Source organism: Carassius auratus, chromosome 4, assembly GCF_003368295.1.
Source record: "Carassius auratus strain Wakin chromosome 4, ASM336829v1, whole genome shotgun sequence".
Taxonomy (NCBI): Eukaryota; Metazoa; Chordata; class Actinopteri; order Cypriniformes; family Cyprinidae; genus Carassius; species Carassius auratus.
In genome coordinates this window covers 21,851,961-21,872,274 of record NC_039246.1, presented here as the reverse complement: position 1 = coordinate 21,872,274, position 20,314 = coordinate 21,851,961, and the positions used below count along the sequence as shown (strand labels likewise).

General features: G+C 36.7%; 1 protein-coding gene across 4 annotated transcripts in view; it reads right to left on the bottom strand.

The window, feature by feature from the left end:
* The window catches only part of LOC113062556 (ankyrin repeat and sterile alpha motif domain-containing protein 1B), a 124,002-nt gene that overhangs the window by 64,347 nt on the left and 39,341 nt on the right, over positions 1-20,314 (bottom strand). For all 4 annotated transcript variants that reach the window (XM_026232504.1, XM_026232481.1, XM_026232488.1 and 1 more), the window contains exons 10-11: positions 13,695-13,831; positions 2,866-3,052 (exon numbers count right to left, since the gene is read on the bottom strand). In XM_026232504.1, the coding sequence (XP_026088289.1) occupies positions 2,866-3,052; positions 13,695-13,831 (324 nt within the window). The remainder of the gene's footprint in view (positions 1-2,865; positions 3,053-13,694; positions 13,832-20,314) is intronic.

Sequence of the window (20,314 nt, the reverse complement as noted above, 5' to 3'; positions counted from 1 at the left end):
GTCAGGGAGCCGCCATCAAAGAGAAGTGCAGAGGACCCCTCCATTTGAAAAGCCCCCTGTTAGACTGGCAGTAACTGAGATGAAAAGGCCCTTTTCACAGTAGAGGCCTGACAAACAGAGATATAAACTCCCCTGTAGCACCAAAAGGGTTTTGTAAGCTGCAGCAACATTTCCTTCACTATCTATCACTGTATGCCTTCTTTAAGAGATCGCTTGTCGTGTATAGAGGAATGGTGTGTAATGTGGCCAGGGAGAGTCGTGTAACTCACAGGCCAAATGAGGCTTTGGTTAAAGGGTTGTCAGGTCTTCCTGTGACACATCCACAGGTGGGGAGGTTTTCGGGAGCGACAGAGATGAAGGTAATGACACCCACTGGGATCTATACGAGTGGCTGAATTTAATAAATGGTAGAAAAGTTTGACAGCTAAGCCTGACAGCAAAATCATAAATAAACTTTTTGCCGCACTTTTCAATTGGGGGGGGGGGGGGGGGTTTACCAGCAATAGATCTTTCTAACCAGCCGTAGAAATCACTGTGCACAATAATTAAATAAAAAAAACAATACAATTAAAAAAAAAAAAATTATATATATATATATATATATATATATATATTTTTTTTTTTTTATTAATCACATTCAAAATAAAAGTTTATGTTCACATACTAAATGTGTGAATACTGTGCATATTTATTATGTATATATGAATACACACACATAAATGAACATATAACAAAACAAATGTACATAACACATTTTTCCTTAAAATATGTGTGTTTATTTATATATACAATTAATCATTTTGAAGCCCTAGAAAAAATCCATATTTCCTATCTATATATCCTATTTCCTAGCAATAAAGGTAAAAGGATTGAATTTGCTATAAATAATTATTACCATAAAAAGCACTGTGCAAAATAAAATAAAATAAAATAAATACAAAATCTTAATAAAAAATAATTTCCTATCAGCCATAAAAAGTACTGTGCAAAGTAATGTGCAACATTGTGTGAATTTTACAATAATATGTATATACAGTTCTATGGAAAGTCTAAGGCCACTAGTAAGTTATTTCTTAAAACCATCAGTTATTTATATCTTTTGCTGTAGTGTGTCAGTAGGAAATATTTCTTTACATTTCCAAACATTATTTTTGCCATTAATAGTAATAATCCAGTGATATTTTTGTTTGCAAAAGGAGTCTGACAACAGCCAGTGCTCCATACAGAGATCTGATCTCACCATCATCAGTCTGTCTGGAATAACATGAAGAAACAGAACAAACTGAGACAGGCTCAATCCAGAAGAACTGTGGCAATGTATCCAGAACACCTAACTGCAAAGCTACCTGAAAACAATGCACAAGTGCACCCAGGACAAAAGCTTTTTTTAACAAATAGTGTGGTCACACCAAATGTTGATTTCGTTTAGTTAAGTTAATAGAAGTTAATTAATAATACATACAGACTGGATGATGATGAGATCAGATCTCTGTGTGGAGCGCTGGCTTCTGTCAGACGCCTTGTGCAAACAAATATTTATTATATTATATTATTAGATTATTATATTTAATGGCAAAAATAACTGATATTTCCTACTCACACACTACAGCAAAACAGAAATAACTGACTTAAAACCATTTTTTGTTGGGGAAAATTCTAGTGGCCTAAGACTTTTGCACAGTACTATATATATATAGTGACAAATAGTGCAAGTGACTCTGTCACTCACTGCAGAGATGAGTCAGTCTAGGTCATTTGTTTAACTAAAGTTATTTCACATCTGGAGGAAAAATAACATCTTTAGTCCTCCATGATAAACTAATACTGGAAAAAGTTGTTTTTTAAAGTATATTTTTACTGGTCAACTCACAAATAGCTGTTTTATTTACTTGCCAACTACAACTTTTTCTAAAAAGTGGTGGGTGTTCATTTTGGATGCTGCATGACTGAACGAGGAAAGTAAAAAAGGGGGAAAAACACTTTTAACAAAGGTAGATATTGCAACATCCCCCACAGTTACTGACCGTATCTAAACTGAAAACAGCAAACTTGGCAAAAGTGAATAAGCAGTAACTCTTCTAATTAGATTCTCTCTTTCCCTCTTTCCAACTTTTCCCCATTTTCTCTGAATACATGCGTCAGGGGATCCGGGTGCCAGACAAGCATGTGTGCAGCATTAGTTCCAACTCAACGGACTGCGAAGTACACCAGCGTCAGTCACCATGACTACCCCACCTCAGCACCAGGAATGACATTACCATGGAAACAGCATCAACTGCCCACTCGGCCAGCAGTGCCGTAGGTGGATGCTGAGGAAATGACAGGCAGGAAGTGGCGGCCTTGGCAGCGAAACCACCCGTGCCAAAACACTGACATCTGCTGAGGTGGTGTGTTTGCAGCGGGCCTCTATGAGTGCAACAACTCAGACTGAGGACATTTCTAAATGCCGGTTTCATACAGTGAGGAGGAGCACTTTAAAATGCCGTTCAAGCCATTAAAAGGTGGTTTGATGAGTAATTTAGTCACACTTTTACAGTAGTGCTGCTCAAAGCAGCGGGAATCACTCTGTTGTTAGTACAAGCACTCTGAGCCAATCAAGAGAGAGGCCTCCTGCTGAAATTAACATGTCTGTATGAGAAACGTAAGGGGGGTCGGCATCCCTGTGAACAGAAAGCGAATGCATCCCAAAGCTACCATTATTTCTTCACTCAGACACTCGACACTTTTACACCTCTATTTTCTTACTGCATGTCAGCAGTTTTCTCAAATCGTGTCTTTTGTATTTGTTGTAAGGGGTTATATCTAAAAAATCTTGACCTCTAGACATAAAGAGGAATTTAATTGCTAAAGAAAGGACAGTCGTACCAGTGACGCTGTACTCTTCGGCGGATCCGATGGAGCAGTTGGCAGGGCTGATGGGAGGGCTGGCAGGGGGGCTGGTGGTGAAACTGGCGTAGCCGAGTGATGAACTGACCTCCGAAGGATCACCGCTGTGGTTCTGCAGGGGTTTCTGGACGTCCTGGGAGGAGGACAGCGAGGTCCGTTGCTTTGGCTACGACAGGAAAGAGTGTAATGTTAGCATCAGTCACTTAAAGAGGAGACTTTTATAAGCCTATTTTATATTAGCCAAGTCTCCTGCAACATATCCTTATGCAATTCTATCTAAATTGTAATGTAGAATTTACACTTCAATAAAATGAGGAAATTGGAGGCCTTTTGTGAGGCACCGTAGCCCACGTAGAAAGCAATGATGTGCAACATAACCAATTACTGGCTGCTGGAGTCACTAGAAAAGAATAGTATCACAATTCTGGACTGTGAAAATGAACGACAAAAAATGTAAAGAAAATTAAGAGCAGCAGACTGAGGGTGGCAGGTGGAATTTGATCAAACTTGTTTTAAAACAAAAATACAATGGAAACACATTTCTAACTTAGGTAGGGAAGTGTGCTAAAGTTTAAAATATATAAATTCACACTATGAGATATTAAGTCACATTGTGAGATTTGAGATGTGATACTGCAGTTGATGGAAAAGGAATCAGTACGAGATTGGAGGAAGATATATATTTCAACATTTTCTCTCGCAGTTATATCATTATGTAATTATACTCTATATAAATTGTGGGCATCAGGGAGCCAGTATTATTCCTGGCATTGAAACTGGTTTTGAATGCGCAATCTCTTTTTAGTTTCACTTTCGAGATTCGCAATCGTAGGTAATCTGTTAGCGGAAGTACTTACCACATATTTTGCTAATCATTCGCCATCCTCAGTCTTCTCTCCTTAGCGGTAAGTGAAGGTAAATGTAGGTACAGTAATTTAATAGGCAACCGTTAGCAATCTTTATTTGTTTTCCGTGCCTTTCTGAATACGCATTCACGCTTCGAGCACACCCCCCAACTCTCCTTTGCTCCCTGATGTCATCGTCCATCGCAATGTTTCACTGTAGACATCGTTCGATGCAAATTTTCAACAAAAAATCACCCAACCCTAATTGTAGTTAATAGTAATAGCTGCAATTCAGAGATAATAGCACCACATTTTGTGGTACAGAAAGTCTCAAAATAAACTGCTAAATTGCTGCTTATTAATAGTTAGTAAGATAGTTATTAAATTTAGATACAAGGTATGATTAAGGGATCTAAAGATAATACTAATTAAACTAATCTAATACTAATAAACAGTCAATATGCTAGTAATGTGCATGCTAGGAAGCAGCTAATTAATTGTGAGAATTGGCCCTTAAAAAAAAAAAAAAAAACTGTTACCCCCTTTTTTGGCCGATGGTGCCCATACAAAACACAGAAACAATGCAAAAATGAGGTGGATTTGTTGCTAGTTGCTAAGTGGTTCTGTCTGACTGACAGCATTTTGCTGTGCACATGCTAGATGGCCTGTATAGTAGATGGCTACTGGCTCAAATCAATAGATCCCACCCTCAAGTTTGTATGATATTCTGAGGCTTTCCTTTACTAACAATCTCTGCAAAGACATCCCGACAAAAATCAAATGCAATACGCAACAGAGTTTGTCTGCAAGAGCAGGAGAGAACAAAGTTTTGAAAAAAGCCTGCAAGTAGGAGGTGGAATGGATGTGAGATACATACTGCTCAGTGAAAGGGAGAGACAGAGCGAGACAGGGAGAGAAAACAACAAAAAGAGATGACTATGTGCAGAGTCAAGCAGTTGTATAACCACAGGAAGCCTTACATAAGCATCATCTTCACTTCCTGTTGCATCACAGGTGTCCAAAATGCCAAATTAATTAATTAGCATGAGAAAAATGTCTCTGATTTAAGAGACTTAATTTCACACACGCACGCACTTGGCAGAAATCTGGCACCACTTGAAAACACAGATGAAAAAAAGAATACTCAAATACCAAAAGGAGAAAATCTGAGAGAATTGGAAAAAGATGGTTTTGGAGAAAAAGCAAAGAAGACTGAAGTAAAAAGAGGGTGAAAGCAGGTTTAATTGTTGTCTGTGCAATCTACGAGAAACAACCTTTCTTGCATTTGCTCCATCTGCTTGTATTTTGCTCTCCTATTTGTGTAACTATTTCTTACAATGCTCAGTTTTTTTCTTGGTTTAATCCTCTTTTTTATGCAAAGTATATCAATAGTAATATACATAATAATCATTACTAGTAGTGTTAGTATTAGCATACTGTTGGTTGGTTGGTGTTTTGAGGACATATCAGCTTTCTTTGCTATATTCATGTTAAAATATTATAAAAAGAAAATGTATTTAGGAGTAATATAATTTCCTTAGAGAGCTTAAACTAGCACAGTTTAATAAAATATGCACTCTGATACTACACTCTGGCATTGGCGGATCTTCATTTAATATTAAGAATCGTTTGTGATTCTGGAACGTCCTGTTCAGCATTGTCTATATATCCCATCCCAGCAATTATTGAAAATACTGATGCTATTATTTTACTGTACCAAGCAGATATTTGACTTGTTTTTGATTTTGCGTATACTTTACATACTGCTTTTCAGTGCGATCTGAACGACTTTTCAAAAACTCTGCAGCACTTCATTTCCCTTGTCTGTTGGAAAAGAGGTGGAGAAGACAGTTAAGCAAATGTTTGTATTTGACTTTGCACATCTGCCACAGTTTTGGCCAAATCTGCTAATTCAGGCAGTTTTCATTTTTGTTGTCAAACACACCTTGGTGTCAGGAAGTGCTGCTAATGAACCTGTTACTCACACACTTGCTGTCTCACACCATGAACTCCTAATGAGTCTGTCATGGCTGACTGTAGTTAAATTAAAAAACAAAACATGCCTGTTCATCAAACACACCCACTGTCTCCTCTAATAATGTTGTACAGCAGTCTCACACACACACACACACTCACCCTCTCTCTGAGGTGAAGATCAGAGAGGAGGAACAGGACGCACACCTGCTTCACATGTGTGGCTGTGCGTTAGCTCACTAATACTATACCTTGATTACAGTGGCCCATTATTCCGAGAGCGAGCGCAGAGTGAGAAATTGTGCGCTAATTTATGGATGGTAATTATGATAATTATTCAGTGGGCTCTGGGATTGTGGGGCAATAAATGCCACTAATGCGGCTGTTTCACCTCCCAGTGGGGCATTCAAGAATGCAGTACTGTCAATGCATATGCAGATCACATTCAGCTCAAAATCTCAGAGCGAGAATTTATAATTACGGAGAATCATTCAGCTCTGATTTTATATGCTCCTCTGGTTTGGGAAATACAATCACATTGAGTGACACAGACTGTTGATCTACGAGGATCTCAGAGGGAATCTCATGACACTTGTCAAGGACGTGTTACCATAATGTGCATCACTCTCATAATATGGGATTAAATACATTACAAATATAACAATTGCACTTTATTTTGATAGACATTCTATTAACAATAAGTAACTTTGCAACTACATGTCTACTAACTCTCTCAGCAGACTGTTAGGTTAGGTTTAAGGTTGGTACAATAAGTTGACATGTAGTCAGTTTGTTGTATGTTCTACTGTAAACCCATCAAAATAAAGTGTTAGAAAATATTAAGCATACAGTCCACTAATACTGTAATGAGTGCTAGTTAACATTTAGTTGAAAAGTGACTTAATGTTAGTAGAATTTCTAAAGCGGACTATTAAAATAAAGTGTTACCATATAATTAAATATCTTAAATATATATTTTTTATGTTTGTAACAAATTCAGAAATTACATTCAATAAAACTGTAGTGAATCTATTAATATGCTTCTATATACATATCATTAAATATCTATTAATTAGGGATGCGTGATAAATATTGCACAATATTTATACCGGCATTACTGAAAAGATGCAAATTAAATATTGGGTGATATTTATCATGTATCCCTACTATTAATATGCCGTAAAATTATTTAATTATAATGTACATGTATAATGTCCCCCTCAATAAAAAAATATTTTTACTGAAGAACATACAGAATCAGACTCTTGAATATACAGAAATCATAAAATAAATTATGATCAATACATTTATCAGCATTCCCAATTTCTGTTAATTAAAAAATATGTAAATTAAAACAACAGGGAGCCTTTGAGTCAAATGGTGGAGAAGAACTGCAATAATGGAAATCATATTTTATTTAATTTTATTTAACGTTGCAGTAGGTAACTTTTGTAAATATATATTTTTTACATATTTGTTAAACCTGTCATTATGTCCTGACAGTAGAATATGAGACAGATAATCTGTGAAAAAAATCAAGCTCCTCTGGCTCCTCCCAGTGGTCCTATTGCCATTTGCAGAAAGACATCCGCTCCCGGTAAGAAACAACCAATCAGAGCTGCGGTCCGTAACTATGTTTGTGTTCAAAATGTAGAAAAATGTATATAATAAGCGAGTACACCATGAATCCATTTTCCAAACCGTGTTTTTAGCTTGTCCTGAATCACTAGGATGCACCTATAATAAGTGTTTATATTCGGACTATTTTAGATTGCTTCGGGGTACTGCGGCGGAGTAACCCAGTACCTTTGTGATTCTTCATAGACATAAACAGAGAGAAGTAGTTCCGGCTACGATGTTCTTCCGCAAGACGCAAGCAGTTCTGTTTATTAACCGCTAGAGCGTCAAAACTTACCGACTGCAGCTTTAATTGCACAGTAATGGGAACTTGCTTGAAATTTGACTAAAACGGGGGTTTGTACATTCGCAAAATATGAAAGACACTCGCTTGGTCACATTGCATAATCTCTGAGACACTATAACTTTGTATATGCCTTGTGTTAATATCTGCTTCTGGTGATCCAATCAGAAGCTTTTACGTTTACACTGATAAAATCATCTTACAATGTTATAAGAGAACTGGTGTTCTTTACAAATCTATGTTCTCTTTTGACACTAGCTGATCCACTGAGAGTGTGGATGTGAATTTGAAAGTGCACCAATATTATGGTGAAATATTCAAATATAATTCAAAACATAACCTGTTTTCAAGGCCGGTTATAATACTGAGTGCTGTAAGCAGTTTGTTCATCCAGATAAAGATACAGATTGAGGTGTTGAACAACCTTGATGCATAGTGCAACACTTTATCAACATTCCTCTTTATCGCCCTCCATCTCACACATAAACACACATACACACACACACACACACACACAGACACGCACACACTTTCACTCACTTCAGTACAACTGGCGTCTCCATGACAACGGAGGCAAAGCTGCAAGAACAGGATCACCGCAATAACAACAACATTACCAAATATAGAGTTCCTGTTGCTAAAAAAGGCAACAGGAACACACTCAGCAGAAGAAGGAGGGGCTGCTGTTCATTACAAAATGAGACGCCTCAGAGCACAAATCAAACCGACTGCAGGGTTTTACAACACCTTTTATCCTTAAATGATCCTAAAACAAGCAAAACCAGAAGAAATCAAAGGAAATTAATGGAAAAGTTCAACCAAAATGACATTTCTGTCAACATTTACCTCATTGCCTGAACCTCTACAATGTTCACAGCTTCAACAAAAAGTCTTCTGCACACACGGATATATATTTTTTTAAAAGTCTGCATTTATTTTATCAAAAAAAAAAAAAAAAAAAAACTGTAATATTGTGAAATAGTATTACAACTATTTTTATATTTGAGGTCGGTAAGATTTCATAATGTTTTTCAAAAGTCTCTTATGCTCACCAAGGCATTTATTTGATAAAAAAATACAATAGTTATAAAAAACAAATAATAATAAAAAAAAATTTACATTTAAAATTTAAAATAGCTGTTTTATATTTTAATATATTTTAAAATGCAATTTATTCCTATGATGCCCCTCATTACACCAGTCTTCAGTGTCACACGATCCTTCAGAAATCATTCTAATATGTTAGTTTGAAACATTATTACATTACATTATAACATTAATTTAAAACAGATTTATTTTATTTTTTTGCTTTATAAATCTTTACAGTCACTTTTCAATCAATCAATGTAATGCATCCTTGATAAAAAAACATAAATTAATATAAAAAAAGCTTAAAGTTTCAGATTAATCGTGCTAAAAGGGCAGCATGAACATTCTGCTAAACATGATTTTGTGTTGTACGCAAGAAAGGAAGCAAAGTAAATTTTCACAGAGCTAAATGTTCAAGAAAGAAAAGTAAAGGAGAGTTATGAAACTTTTGCTTCATGCAGTATTAGCATCATTAGTATGACAAACTCAAAACTCAAGGGGCCGAGGGCATGAAATATGCAATCTGCATCATTTAACTCATCACCATTTCATCAGCGGTGTTACAGTTTAATCGCCAAAGGGGTTCTCAACATCCAGCTGGGTGCATGAAATTATCTTTTATTCCTGAATTGCTATTACAGAGAAAGTGACCACAGGGCTTTGAGAGCCTATGGGAAGATTTCAACAGAAGACACACAGCACAAGGTCACCCATAAGTGTGTGTGGACTACACTAGTTCACTCACAGTGCAAACACACACACATTTGATCACACTGGTCATCACAAAAGGTCACATCAGGATGTCAAGACCCTCTCCAACCATCCGCTCTAATGATTGCAAGTTGGTTGCTTTCACAGCTCTTCTAACACACTGCCATCAAATTTGTATTTTTAATTTGAATTTCACAAAATTTGTGAGGGAGAACTAGCAGGTCAGTGGCTATACGAGTCCTCTGTACTGTGTGAATTCAGCCCAATGGCTGTTCTTCACATCAAGAGGCATTTTGACAGGTTTGAGTATCTCTCTCTCTCTCTCTCCCTCTTTCATCAGAGGCTGATATAGAGGGACTTGGTCTTGTGTAATTGAGTGTGCCTCATTTTTCTACAACGGAGTACAATTGTGTTCTTAAATGTACAAAACCACTGCAAATTCTGTATATATATATTTTTTTTTAATTGGAAGGATCATTTAGATAGTTGAACATGTTTTCTCTTTCTAATCTCAGCCAAGAGGAACACAGGGAACATCATTCTCCAGCATCTTGCACTGTCAGAATGGGGATCGAGATTATTAGAACCACATACAGCTAAATTAATCATGGTTGGGCTTCAACACAGATAAACTGTGCCATACACACAACCTAAAACATTTAAAGAACTGTACCTGTGAACTGAAGTGGACTGAATAGGTTTAAACCAGTGCAGGTTTATAGTTTGTTGTATACTTTCCTGCAACCTGAGTGAGAAAGCACACACTTGAGAATAAAGTCATGCAGTCTTTAGCTCAGTTTTATGACAGTGGTTGTGTGTGTGTGTGTGTGTGTGTGTGTGTGAACATAGCTGATAAAGCATCAAGAGGATTTCCTGTCCCCACTACAGCTCAAGAGCTCCTACTGTCCACATTCAAGCACACAAAAGAACACATTTCACTGTGTCATTCTGCTTTTCTACAAAGGTTAATTACATTTTTTACAAATTTAATTACACATTGTCCTCTGCCAGGCAGATGCAGATCAAGAATCAATTCTTGACCAGAAAGCCTTGTTAAACAGAGATTAAATCAGGTAAAAACAATAGTGTCTGAAAACACATTTTCAAATAACACACTACAGCTCTTCTCCAAGACCTTTTGTAGTAAGCTGTCTGCTGTCTGCATAAACAGCTCCCTTCTAAAGAAGCATCTTAACCAAAATAGAACCTCATTCAAAGGCATCCATATTCAAAATGCTCTGTATTTTAATACTTAAAAGGGGATTGTTGCAAATTTTACTGGGATCAAATCATCCCAGTTAACATGTTGCTAATATTATGTGGCGAACAACCCTAACAACATGCATAAACTACATAGCAGATACAAATATTGAGCTATATGATTTAGTTTTGGATTAAATGAATTAAATCTTGAATTTTGTATTGATCACTAAGTGTGTTGCAGTGCTTTCTGGGAGAGTTTTCATCACAAAGCTTTCTCGAATGATTGTGCCTTAAATTTTGACTAAAAGAATGAATCCTAATTTTGCAGTCATTAGATAAGCAGCTCCCTCATTTTTAGAATAGAGCTTTTATCTGCAGAATAGAATAGAATAGAATAGAATAGAATAGAATAGAACAGAATAGAATAGAATAGAATAGAATGTTTTAAGATTACATGCCTATAACATTTATCTAGGATGATCATTATGTTGGAACATACTTTATATATGTTATTAGTTTAGAAAAGAATAGAACAGAATAGAATGTCTATTTCTCTTCGTCTTGTGCCAATAAAAATCTCTCCCTAGTATGCAGCCTAAAAATGCTGTCTAGGTGGGCAGCTCACTAGATTGTCGTAAAGGACTCATATATAGAATAGAATATAGTTGTCTTATGACTGTTTTTCTATGCAGCCTAAGAATTATAAGGCAGACAGCTCAGTAGGTTTTGGACCAGAACTTATATACTGTATAGAACAGAACAGAACAGAATAGAATATTTGCCACATTATTCTGGCTACTTTATTTTTTTCAAGCAGCTTGCAGTATACAGTGTCACAATAGGAGCAGCAGAATTTTAAATTAAAGTGAAGATATCCCTGTAGTAACCTGAGGTTAGGTTTCTTGCTAAATATGGACAGCTCAATGGCCAGCCCTTTTGGGGTTTGAACCTACAACTTTTCAGTTACAAGCTCTGGTTAGTAACCCCTGGGTGACTTCTCCTTATGAACAGACACTTCATCACTGGTGCCTTGTGTTGAGATTTGAATGCAGCTAGAGGCAAATGATCCCTCATCAGTCTCTTCCTTCCTACTAGGGGAACCAGAGGCACACCTGAATGGGCCATATAGCTTATGATTAGCATACATGACTAGACTCCTCTCCGATTGTGCATAGAGCAAATGAGGAGCTTAATTGGCCCATCAGTGTGCCGGAGTCCTCGTCAGCTCTGATGGAAGCCCACTTTAGTGATCATGAGTGCTGGGTGATGATTTAGCTACCACTAATACAGAGTGCTGTGTCATGCATACAGAGTTCTAATGCCATGTAGCGCAACAGGTTTTATAACCCACATTTATTGGAAATCAGATTTCATTTGGTACATTTGCATACATAGCTTGGCGACGGGTTCTATTTTGCGATAATGACCATCTGGTTGTTTTTTGCAGAAAAGATAATGACGAATAAAAAAACATAAAATAAGAAAGAGAGAGTCACATGTGACATATTCTCCACCATTTGAAGTTAGACTGCACTTAGCAGCACTAAAGCGCAGTTTGAAATGAAGAAAATAATGAAATCAATCTTTAGGATTGTCATGTGCCCAACTGGAGCATTCTGGAGTATGTTGTTGAAGACAGTGGGGGAGAACGTGCACAGTTGTGTCTCTTTCTAATCCTGTGGGCGCTCAGCATGCAGACAACATTGCCCAAAAGAGGGCCAGCGCAGATAAACGAGGGATTGTGGTTGACTGAAAAGAGGACAAACATGACTCTGATAGGATGCACTGAGCACTCTGACGGGGATGAAAAAAGGGCCCATTCACACTCTTCTAAGAGAATAATAAGTCACAAACACAGAGCAAGAAACCAACAGTGAGAAAGAGACTTTGCAGAAAAGAGACAACATCAGACACAGTGGCCTCAAACAGATAACCTAAGCCACAGTAACAGACATATGAATTTCACCAGCATTAAATATAAAATATCTAACCAAGTGGCAACTGTAAACAAATGATGCTAGAGCTTTTCTCAGAACTAATTTGAGTGGTATATTTATAGCAATCCTGGCAACAGTAATTAATCGAATGCTGATGAAATGGATAAAGACAACAGTGCCATGTAAACTTTATTCAGCAGTTTTTCAGCGGGTATTTGTTTTGTTACATGATATATCCATTTCATTTATTTTATGCACATGAATTTTGGTATATTGTTAGTGAATTATCTTAGTGAAAAATCTGTTGCAGGAAGAATTTTCAATTAGAAATTGCTTGCAAATTTCAGAAATTATTACAAATAAACTGCAAGTAACATGTTAAATTAAGTGTGACATTTTAGTGTTTTTTTGTTAAATTAAGTGTGACATTTAAGTGTTTTTTTGTATTGTATATTTTGCCATTTAGAATGATAAATAACAATTAAAATTACTAAAATTATGTTTTATTAACAACTTTACAATGTACGTTTTGTAATGTTTAATTACAAATAATGTACAAATGTACAACAATTTACTGTACATTTATAATAATTAATAATGCATGCAATTGATAATTAATATACATTTTTATAATAAAATATTAATATTTTGCAAAGTGTGCTTTTCTAATTATTATTTGTTAATGAATGCCACTTGGTTTAATAATGCAATTACTTTCATATGCTTTTAAGGATGCGTGTTTAATTGTCTAGGCACTTTTTGGGAACACTAAAGCTTGATCTTACTATACTGTAACTGATGCTAATCAAATAAAAACCCTCAAGTTTGAAGAAAGAGTGAAAATGAGGGGGCTTGGGACAATTGCATATCAAAGCATGAAGAGAATCCACCCGTTGGGCATGTGCATATTTATAATAGCCGTATAATTAAGATGAAGAATGCTCAGTATCTTAGCGTAGATGTAAGACAGTACTGCTCTTGTGTGTGTGTGACTCCCACACACAGATGCTGCGATAGTTAATGCCCGACTATGTTTTATCTAAAAGAGCACCATTAACCTTGAGAGCAGAATAACATAATAGACTGTGTGTGCATGTGTGTTCCTGCGTGTGGTGCGTGTGTGTGTACCTGCGGGCGGATGACTCTCTCAATGTTCCTCAGGGCAGTATCAGGTGAAGGAGGTGAGCAGTCAGGAGTCAGGCCTGTAGAATCATCACCATGGTTATTTTGCTCAGCATCTCTGACCGAAACATGTGAGAAGTGGCCTTCGTTGAGACAAAAAAAACAGAGCGATTGAGATACACTGAAATTAAAACCCACATGATTATACATTAAAAACAATGAGCCTGAAGTGACCTCTAGGACAGAACTGGGCAGACAAATGTATTACTTCCATTGATTCTAAAGTCACTGTCTAGAAGCGGTATTACGGGAAGCAAAAGGGCTTTTGGAAAGTGATGTAGAAATTCAATGAATTCACTTCCAGCAATAGCTGGAAAAGTGTCTGGAGGGGACCTTCAATGCTAATGAAATGCCTGAACACTGAGCATTTAACGCAGATCCTTTGCACCATTACTTTTAAGACTCTAAAATCCAGTGTGTGACACACAGATTTGAAAGGTTTTATTAATATGTCAGCTTTTGTCAGTGTCATTTATCATAGAAAATAGTTTCCACTCACCCCATACTTTGTAAAAAACAAACTTTGCTCAAACATTGGTATCTGTGTGTGCTTCAAATCTGTGTGTGCTCCATAAGGTTCATTCATACGGATGAAAAACTCAACTGTGTGATTAATGCTGAAGACAAGGTAGACAAATAAAGTTCCAGCATATTAAATAAGAATCCACATATAATAAAGCACCAAACACAAGAATCACCATCAGATAGAAATAAAATCCAACCAACACCAACAAACTCAATCAGATAGCAATAAACTCCAACCAACACTAACAAACTCTGTCAGATAGCAATAAACTCCAACCAACACTAACAAACTCCATCAAATAGCAATAAACTCCAACAACACCAACAAACTTCACCAAATAGAAATAAGCTCCAACCAACATCAACAAACTCAAAAAGATAGCAATAAACTCCAACTTAAACCAACATACTCCATTAGATAGCAATAAACTCCAACTTAAACCAACATACTCCCTCAGATAGCAATAAACTCCAACTTAAACCAACATACTCCATTAGATAGCAATAAACTCCAACCAACACTAACAAACTCCATCAAATAGCAATAAACTCCAACAACACCAACAAACTCCATCAAATAGAAATAAGCTCCAACCAACATCAACAAACTCAAAAAGATAGCAATAAACTCCAACTTAAACCAACATACTCCATTAGATAGCAATAAACTCCAACTTAAACCAACATACTCCATCAAATAGCAATAAACTCCAACTTAAACCAACATACTCCATTAGATAGCAATAAACTCCAACCAACACCAACAGAAACCAACAAACTAAATCAGATAGCAATAAACTCCAACCAACAGACACCAACAAACTCCATCAGATAGTAATAAGCTCCTACAAAACCAACATACTCAATCAGATAGCAATAAAATCTAACCAACACCAACACAAACCAACAAACTCCATCAGACACCAGCAAACTCCATCAGAAACCAATAAACTTCAACCAACTAGGGGTGGGAATCACAGGATACCTCACAATACGATATGAATCATGATACATGACTCACGATACGATAATATCACAAATATAAAATTCTAACAACAGCTCCGTGTAGTAACAGCTGCTCTATGTGAAATCACGCACATGATGGTATTTACTGCTGATTAGATAACCGGCTTTACTGACGAGATGAGCATTAATCATTGGCTGATATATATCGTGCACCCCTGCCTCCAACCTTCATCAGACAACAGCAAACTCCATCAGATACCAATAAACCCCAAGCAACATACTCCATCAGATAGCAATAAACTCCAAACAACATCCACAAACTCCAACAGATAGAAATAACCTCCAAACAACTATCACCAACACAAACCAACATACTTCACCAGACACCAGCAAACTCCATCAGATACAAATAAACTCCAACCAACACCAGCATACTCCATCAGATAGCAATAAACTCCAACCAACATCCCCAAACTCCATCAGATAGTAATAACCTCCAACCAATCAACACCGACACAAACCAACATACTTCATCAGACACCAGCAAACTCCATCAGATACAAATAAACTGCAACCAACACCAACACACTCCATCAGACAGCAATAAACTCCAACCAACATCCACAAACTCCATCAGATAGTAATAAACTCCAACTAAAACCAACATACTCCATTATAGCAATAAACTCCAACCAACACCAATAGAAACCAAAAAACTAAATCTGATACCAATAAACTCCAACCAACACAACAAACTCCATCAGATAGTAATCAACTCCTACAAAACCAACATACTCCATCAGTAAAAATAAAATCTAACCGACACAAACCAACATACTTCATCAGACACCAGAAAACTCCATCAGAAACGAATAAACTCCAACCAACACAAACTAAATCCATCAGATAGAAATACAATCCATCCAACACCAACACACCTCATCAGACACCAACAAACTCCATCGGACACTTTTAAACTCCAGTCAACACAAACAGACTCCATCAGATACCAATAAATTCCAACTAGCACCAACAAATACCAACAAAATCAAACGAATGCATTTACAAATGGTAAATAACGATTACAAACAGATTCAAGATTCATTGGTGACATCTTTTTGGTGACAGATGACTAACAAAACACCATAATGTTATAGTTTTTGGAGATGTACTAGCATAGTTACATGATATTATTGAATTACCTTACAAATATCATGATGCATGAATATGGCAAACATTAAGTTCAATGGTTTTACCATCTGACACCATTGGTGTAACATGATACCACTATTGTACTTTTTAAGGGAAGCATGCCTTGTACAAAGTCATAACTTATTTTGTATTGTTCTCAATCCTATGAGAAAACAACTATTAATATAATTATAATTAACAATGTTGGTAACAAGATCTCATCCCTCAGATCAGTACAACATGCTGTATGTGTCTGTCTGTGCGTTTTGGTTTCAAGAGACATTATCTGAAAATAGCATGTGTACTGTACATTATCATCCGAGAAAATATCCCTAGAGTGGTATCGCTCTCTGTGAATGAGGGATGAAACAGAGGTAAAGAGAAAGAAAGAGAGAATAACGAGGTGAAGAGTGGGTTACACCTACTCCACCAAATTACTGAGAAAAACCTTTTCCATCAATCAAACACAGCTCATACTGTTTGAAAGCCATTCTGTTCAAAACTGGTAACTTCATCCCTTTAAATGCAATCTCTGTTTTTCCAGTCCTGCATGAAGGAATGCAGAAAACAGTATGGCATGATTAAGTTAGCTTTAAACAAGGGACTATCAAGTGAGTCAATAAGCCCTACAGCATCCATGAGGACAAAATCAGAGACAAATCCAAGCTGCATGTTTTTTAAATCAGTTGATTGCCAACTAAAAGGCAGGAGATGAGCAACAAGATTTGCCATAGTCAAAACACTAGAGACATAAGGCGAAAAACATAATTTTCCCCTGTATTCCACCATAACAGTAAACAAGCGGGTAATTAGGCAATAAAACAAATCAAATCCAACCATGCACATATGTTTACTTAGGTATACAACAGTCCCCAAAAGCGATCTTAATCTGACAAATAAAATGTTTGTTTTTTTTATATTCATTATATTATATTTTATATTCATTATATTCAGATCATTTAATTACCTTTATCATCAGAGTCATTGCAACCTTTTATAATTTTCGTGTACTGAACACAAAAGGAACATTTTGAATACTCATTGTAAATTCAGAGCATTCCAGATTCAAGAATGATCAAAAATCACAATAAATATATTAGAAAAAAAAGATTCAAATTATAGATTGGTACCTCATTCTAAATTTAAGTCATTCACTGAACATCTTCCTCTCCAGTGAGTTGTAAACAGATTATTGATCCGGTGAGTCAGGAAGCAGATCAATTAGTTTGTGAGTGAAGTCAGACCATTCATTCAGTCTGCTGCAATTAGTTACAACTACTTCTACTTTGTTGTGATAACTTAAGTTTCCAACTTAAGTAAACTAAAGTTAACTGAACGTACTACTTTAAATCACTTACTTTTTTGTTGAAAGTTGAAACAACACATAAGTCATTATTTTAATGTCCAGAGTTAAAAGTGAAGTGACATTCAGCCAAGTATGGTGACTCATACTCAGAATTTGTGCTCTGCATTTAACCCATCCGAAATGCACACACACAGAGCAGTGAACACACACACACACACACACACGGAGCAGTGGGCAGCCATTTATGCTGCGGCGCCCAGGGAGCAGTTGGGGGTTCGATGCAAGGGCACCTAAGTCGTGGTATTGAAGGTGGAGAGAGAGAACTGTACATGCACTCTCCCCACCCACAATTCCGTCCGGCCCAAGACTAGAACCTACAACCCTTCGATTGGGAGTCCAACCCTCTAACCATTAGGCCACGACTTCCCCAGTCGTGGAAGTCGTGGAAGCCCATTTCTGCCACAGATTTTTTTTTAAAGCAATAAAAAACAATTATGAGAAATGAAGTCAGAAATATTAGATATAAAGTTGAAATTGTGAGTTATAAAGTTAGAATAGTGGTAAAAACTACATAAACTATGCAAGTATAAACATGCACCTGCGAGAAATAAAGGCAAAATTGTTCGATATAATGTCTCAATTCGGAGAAAAAAAAAGTACGAATTGTGAGATTTACACTCGCATTTCTGAGAAAAAAAAAACACAATGGAAGACAAACTTGCAATTCTTTTTTTTTTTTTTGGAATTGTGAGTTTATTTCACGCAATACATACTTTATAACTCACAAATGCGAGTTTGTATTGTGTCATTCTGAGAAAAAAGGTCAGAAATGCAAGTTTTTATCTACAAACCCGATTCCAAAAATGTTGGGACACTGTACAAATTGTGAATAAAAACAGAATGCAATGATGTGGAAGTTTCAAATTCAATATTTTATTCTGAATTCAACATAGATGACATATCAAATGTTTAAACTGAGAAAATTTATCATTTTAAGGGAAAAATAAGTTGATTTTAAATTTCATGGCATCAACACATTTCAAAAAAGTTGGGACAAGGCCATGTTTACCACTGTGTGGTGTCCCCTCTTTTTTTTATAACAGTCTGCAAATGTCTGGGATTGACAAACGACTGAGGAGACAAGTTGCTCAAATTTAGGAATAGGAATGTTGTCCCATTCTTGTCTAATACAGGCTTCTAGTTGCTCAATTGTCTTAGGTCTTCTTTGTCGCATCTTCCTCTTTATGATGCACCAAATGTTTTCTATGGGTGAAATAAAGATCTAGACTGCAGGCTGGCCATGTCAGTACCCGGATCCTTCTTCTATGCAGCCAAGATGTTGTAATTGATGCAGTATGTGGTCTGGCATTGTCATGTTGGAAAATGCAAGGTCTTCCCTGAAAGGGATGACATCTGGATGGGAGCATATGTTGTTCTAAAACTTGGATATACCTTTCAGCATTGATGATGCATTTCCAGATGTGTAAGGTGCCCATGCCACAAGCACTCATGCAACCCCATACCATCAGAGATGCAGGCTTCTGAACTGAGTGCTCATAACAACTTGGGTTGTCCTTGTCCTCTTCAGTCCGGCTGACATGGCGTCCCAGTTTTCCAAAAACTTCAAATTTTCATTTGTCTGACCACAGAACAGTTTTCCACGTTGTCACAATCCATTTTAAATGAGCCTTGTCCCAGAGAAAGCACCTGCGCTTCTGGATCATGTTTAGATATGGCTCTTTTTTTGACCTATAGAGTTTTAGCCGGAAGCAGCAAATGGCACGCTGGATTGTGTTTACCGACAATGTTTTCTGGAAGTATTCCTGAGCCCATGTTGTGATTTCCATTACAGTAGCATTCCTGTATGTGATGCAGTGCTGTCTAAGGGCCCGAAGATCACGGGCATCCAGTATGGTTTTCCGGCCTTGAGCCTTAAGCACAGAGATTGTTCCAGATTCTCTGAATCTTTGGATGATATTATGCACTGTAGATGATGATAACTTCAAACTCTTTGCAATTTTTCTCTGAGAAACTCCTTTTTGATATTGCTCCAATATTTTTCACCACAGCATTGGGGGAATTGGTGATCCTCTGCCCATCTTGACTTCTGAGAGACACTGCCACACTGAGAGGCTCTTTTTATATCCAATCATGTTCCCAATTGACCTAATAAGTTGCAAATTGGTCCTCCAGCTATTCCTTACATGTACATTTAACTTTTCAGGCCTCTTATTGCTACATGTCCCAACTTTTTTGGAATGTGTAGCTCTCATGGAATCCAAAATGAGCCAATATTTGGCATGATATTTCAAAATGTCTTACTTTCAACATTTGATATGTTATCTACATTCTATTGTGAATAAAACATAAGTTTATGAGATTTGTAAATTATTCCATTCCTTTTTTACTCACAATTTGTACAGTGTCCCAACTTTTTTGGAATCGGGTTTGTAGCAATTCTGACTTCATAACTCAATTGGGGGTTTACAGTATATCTCACAATTCTGAGAAAAAGTCAGAATTGCAAGTTTATTACTCAGAATTCTGACTTTTTAACTGCAACTGCAAGATGTAAACC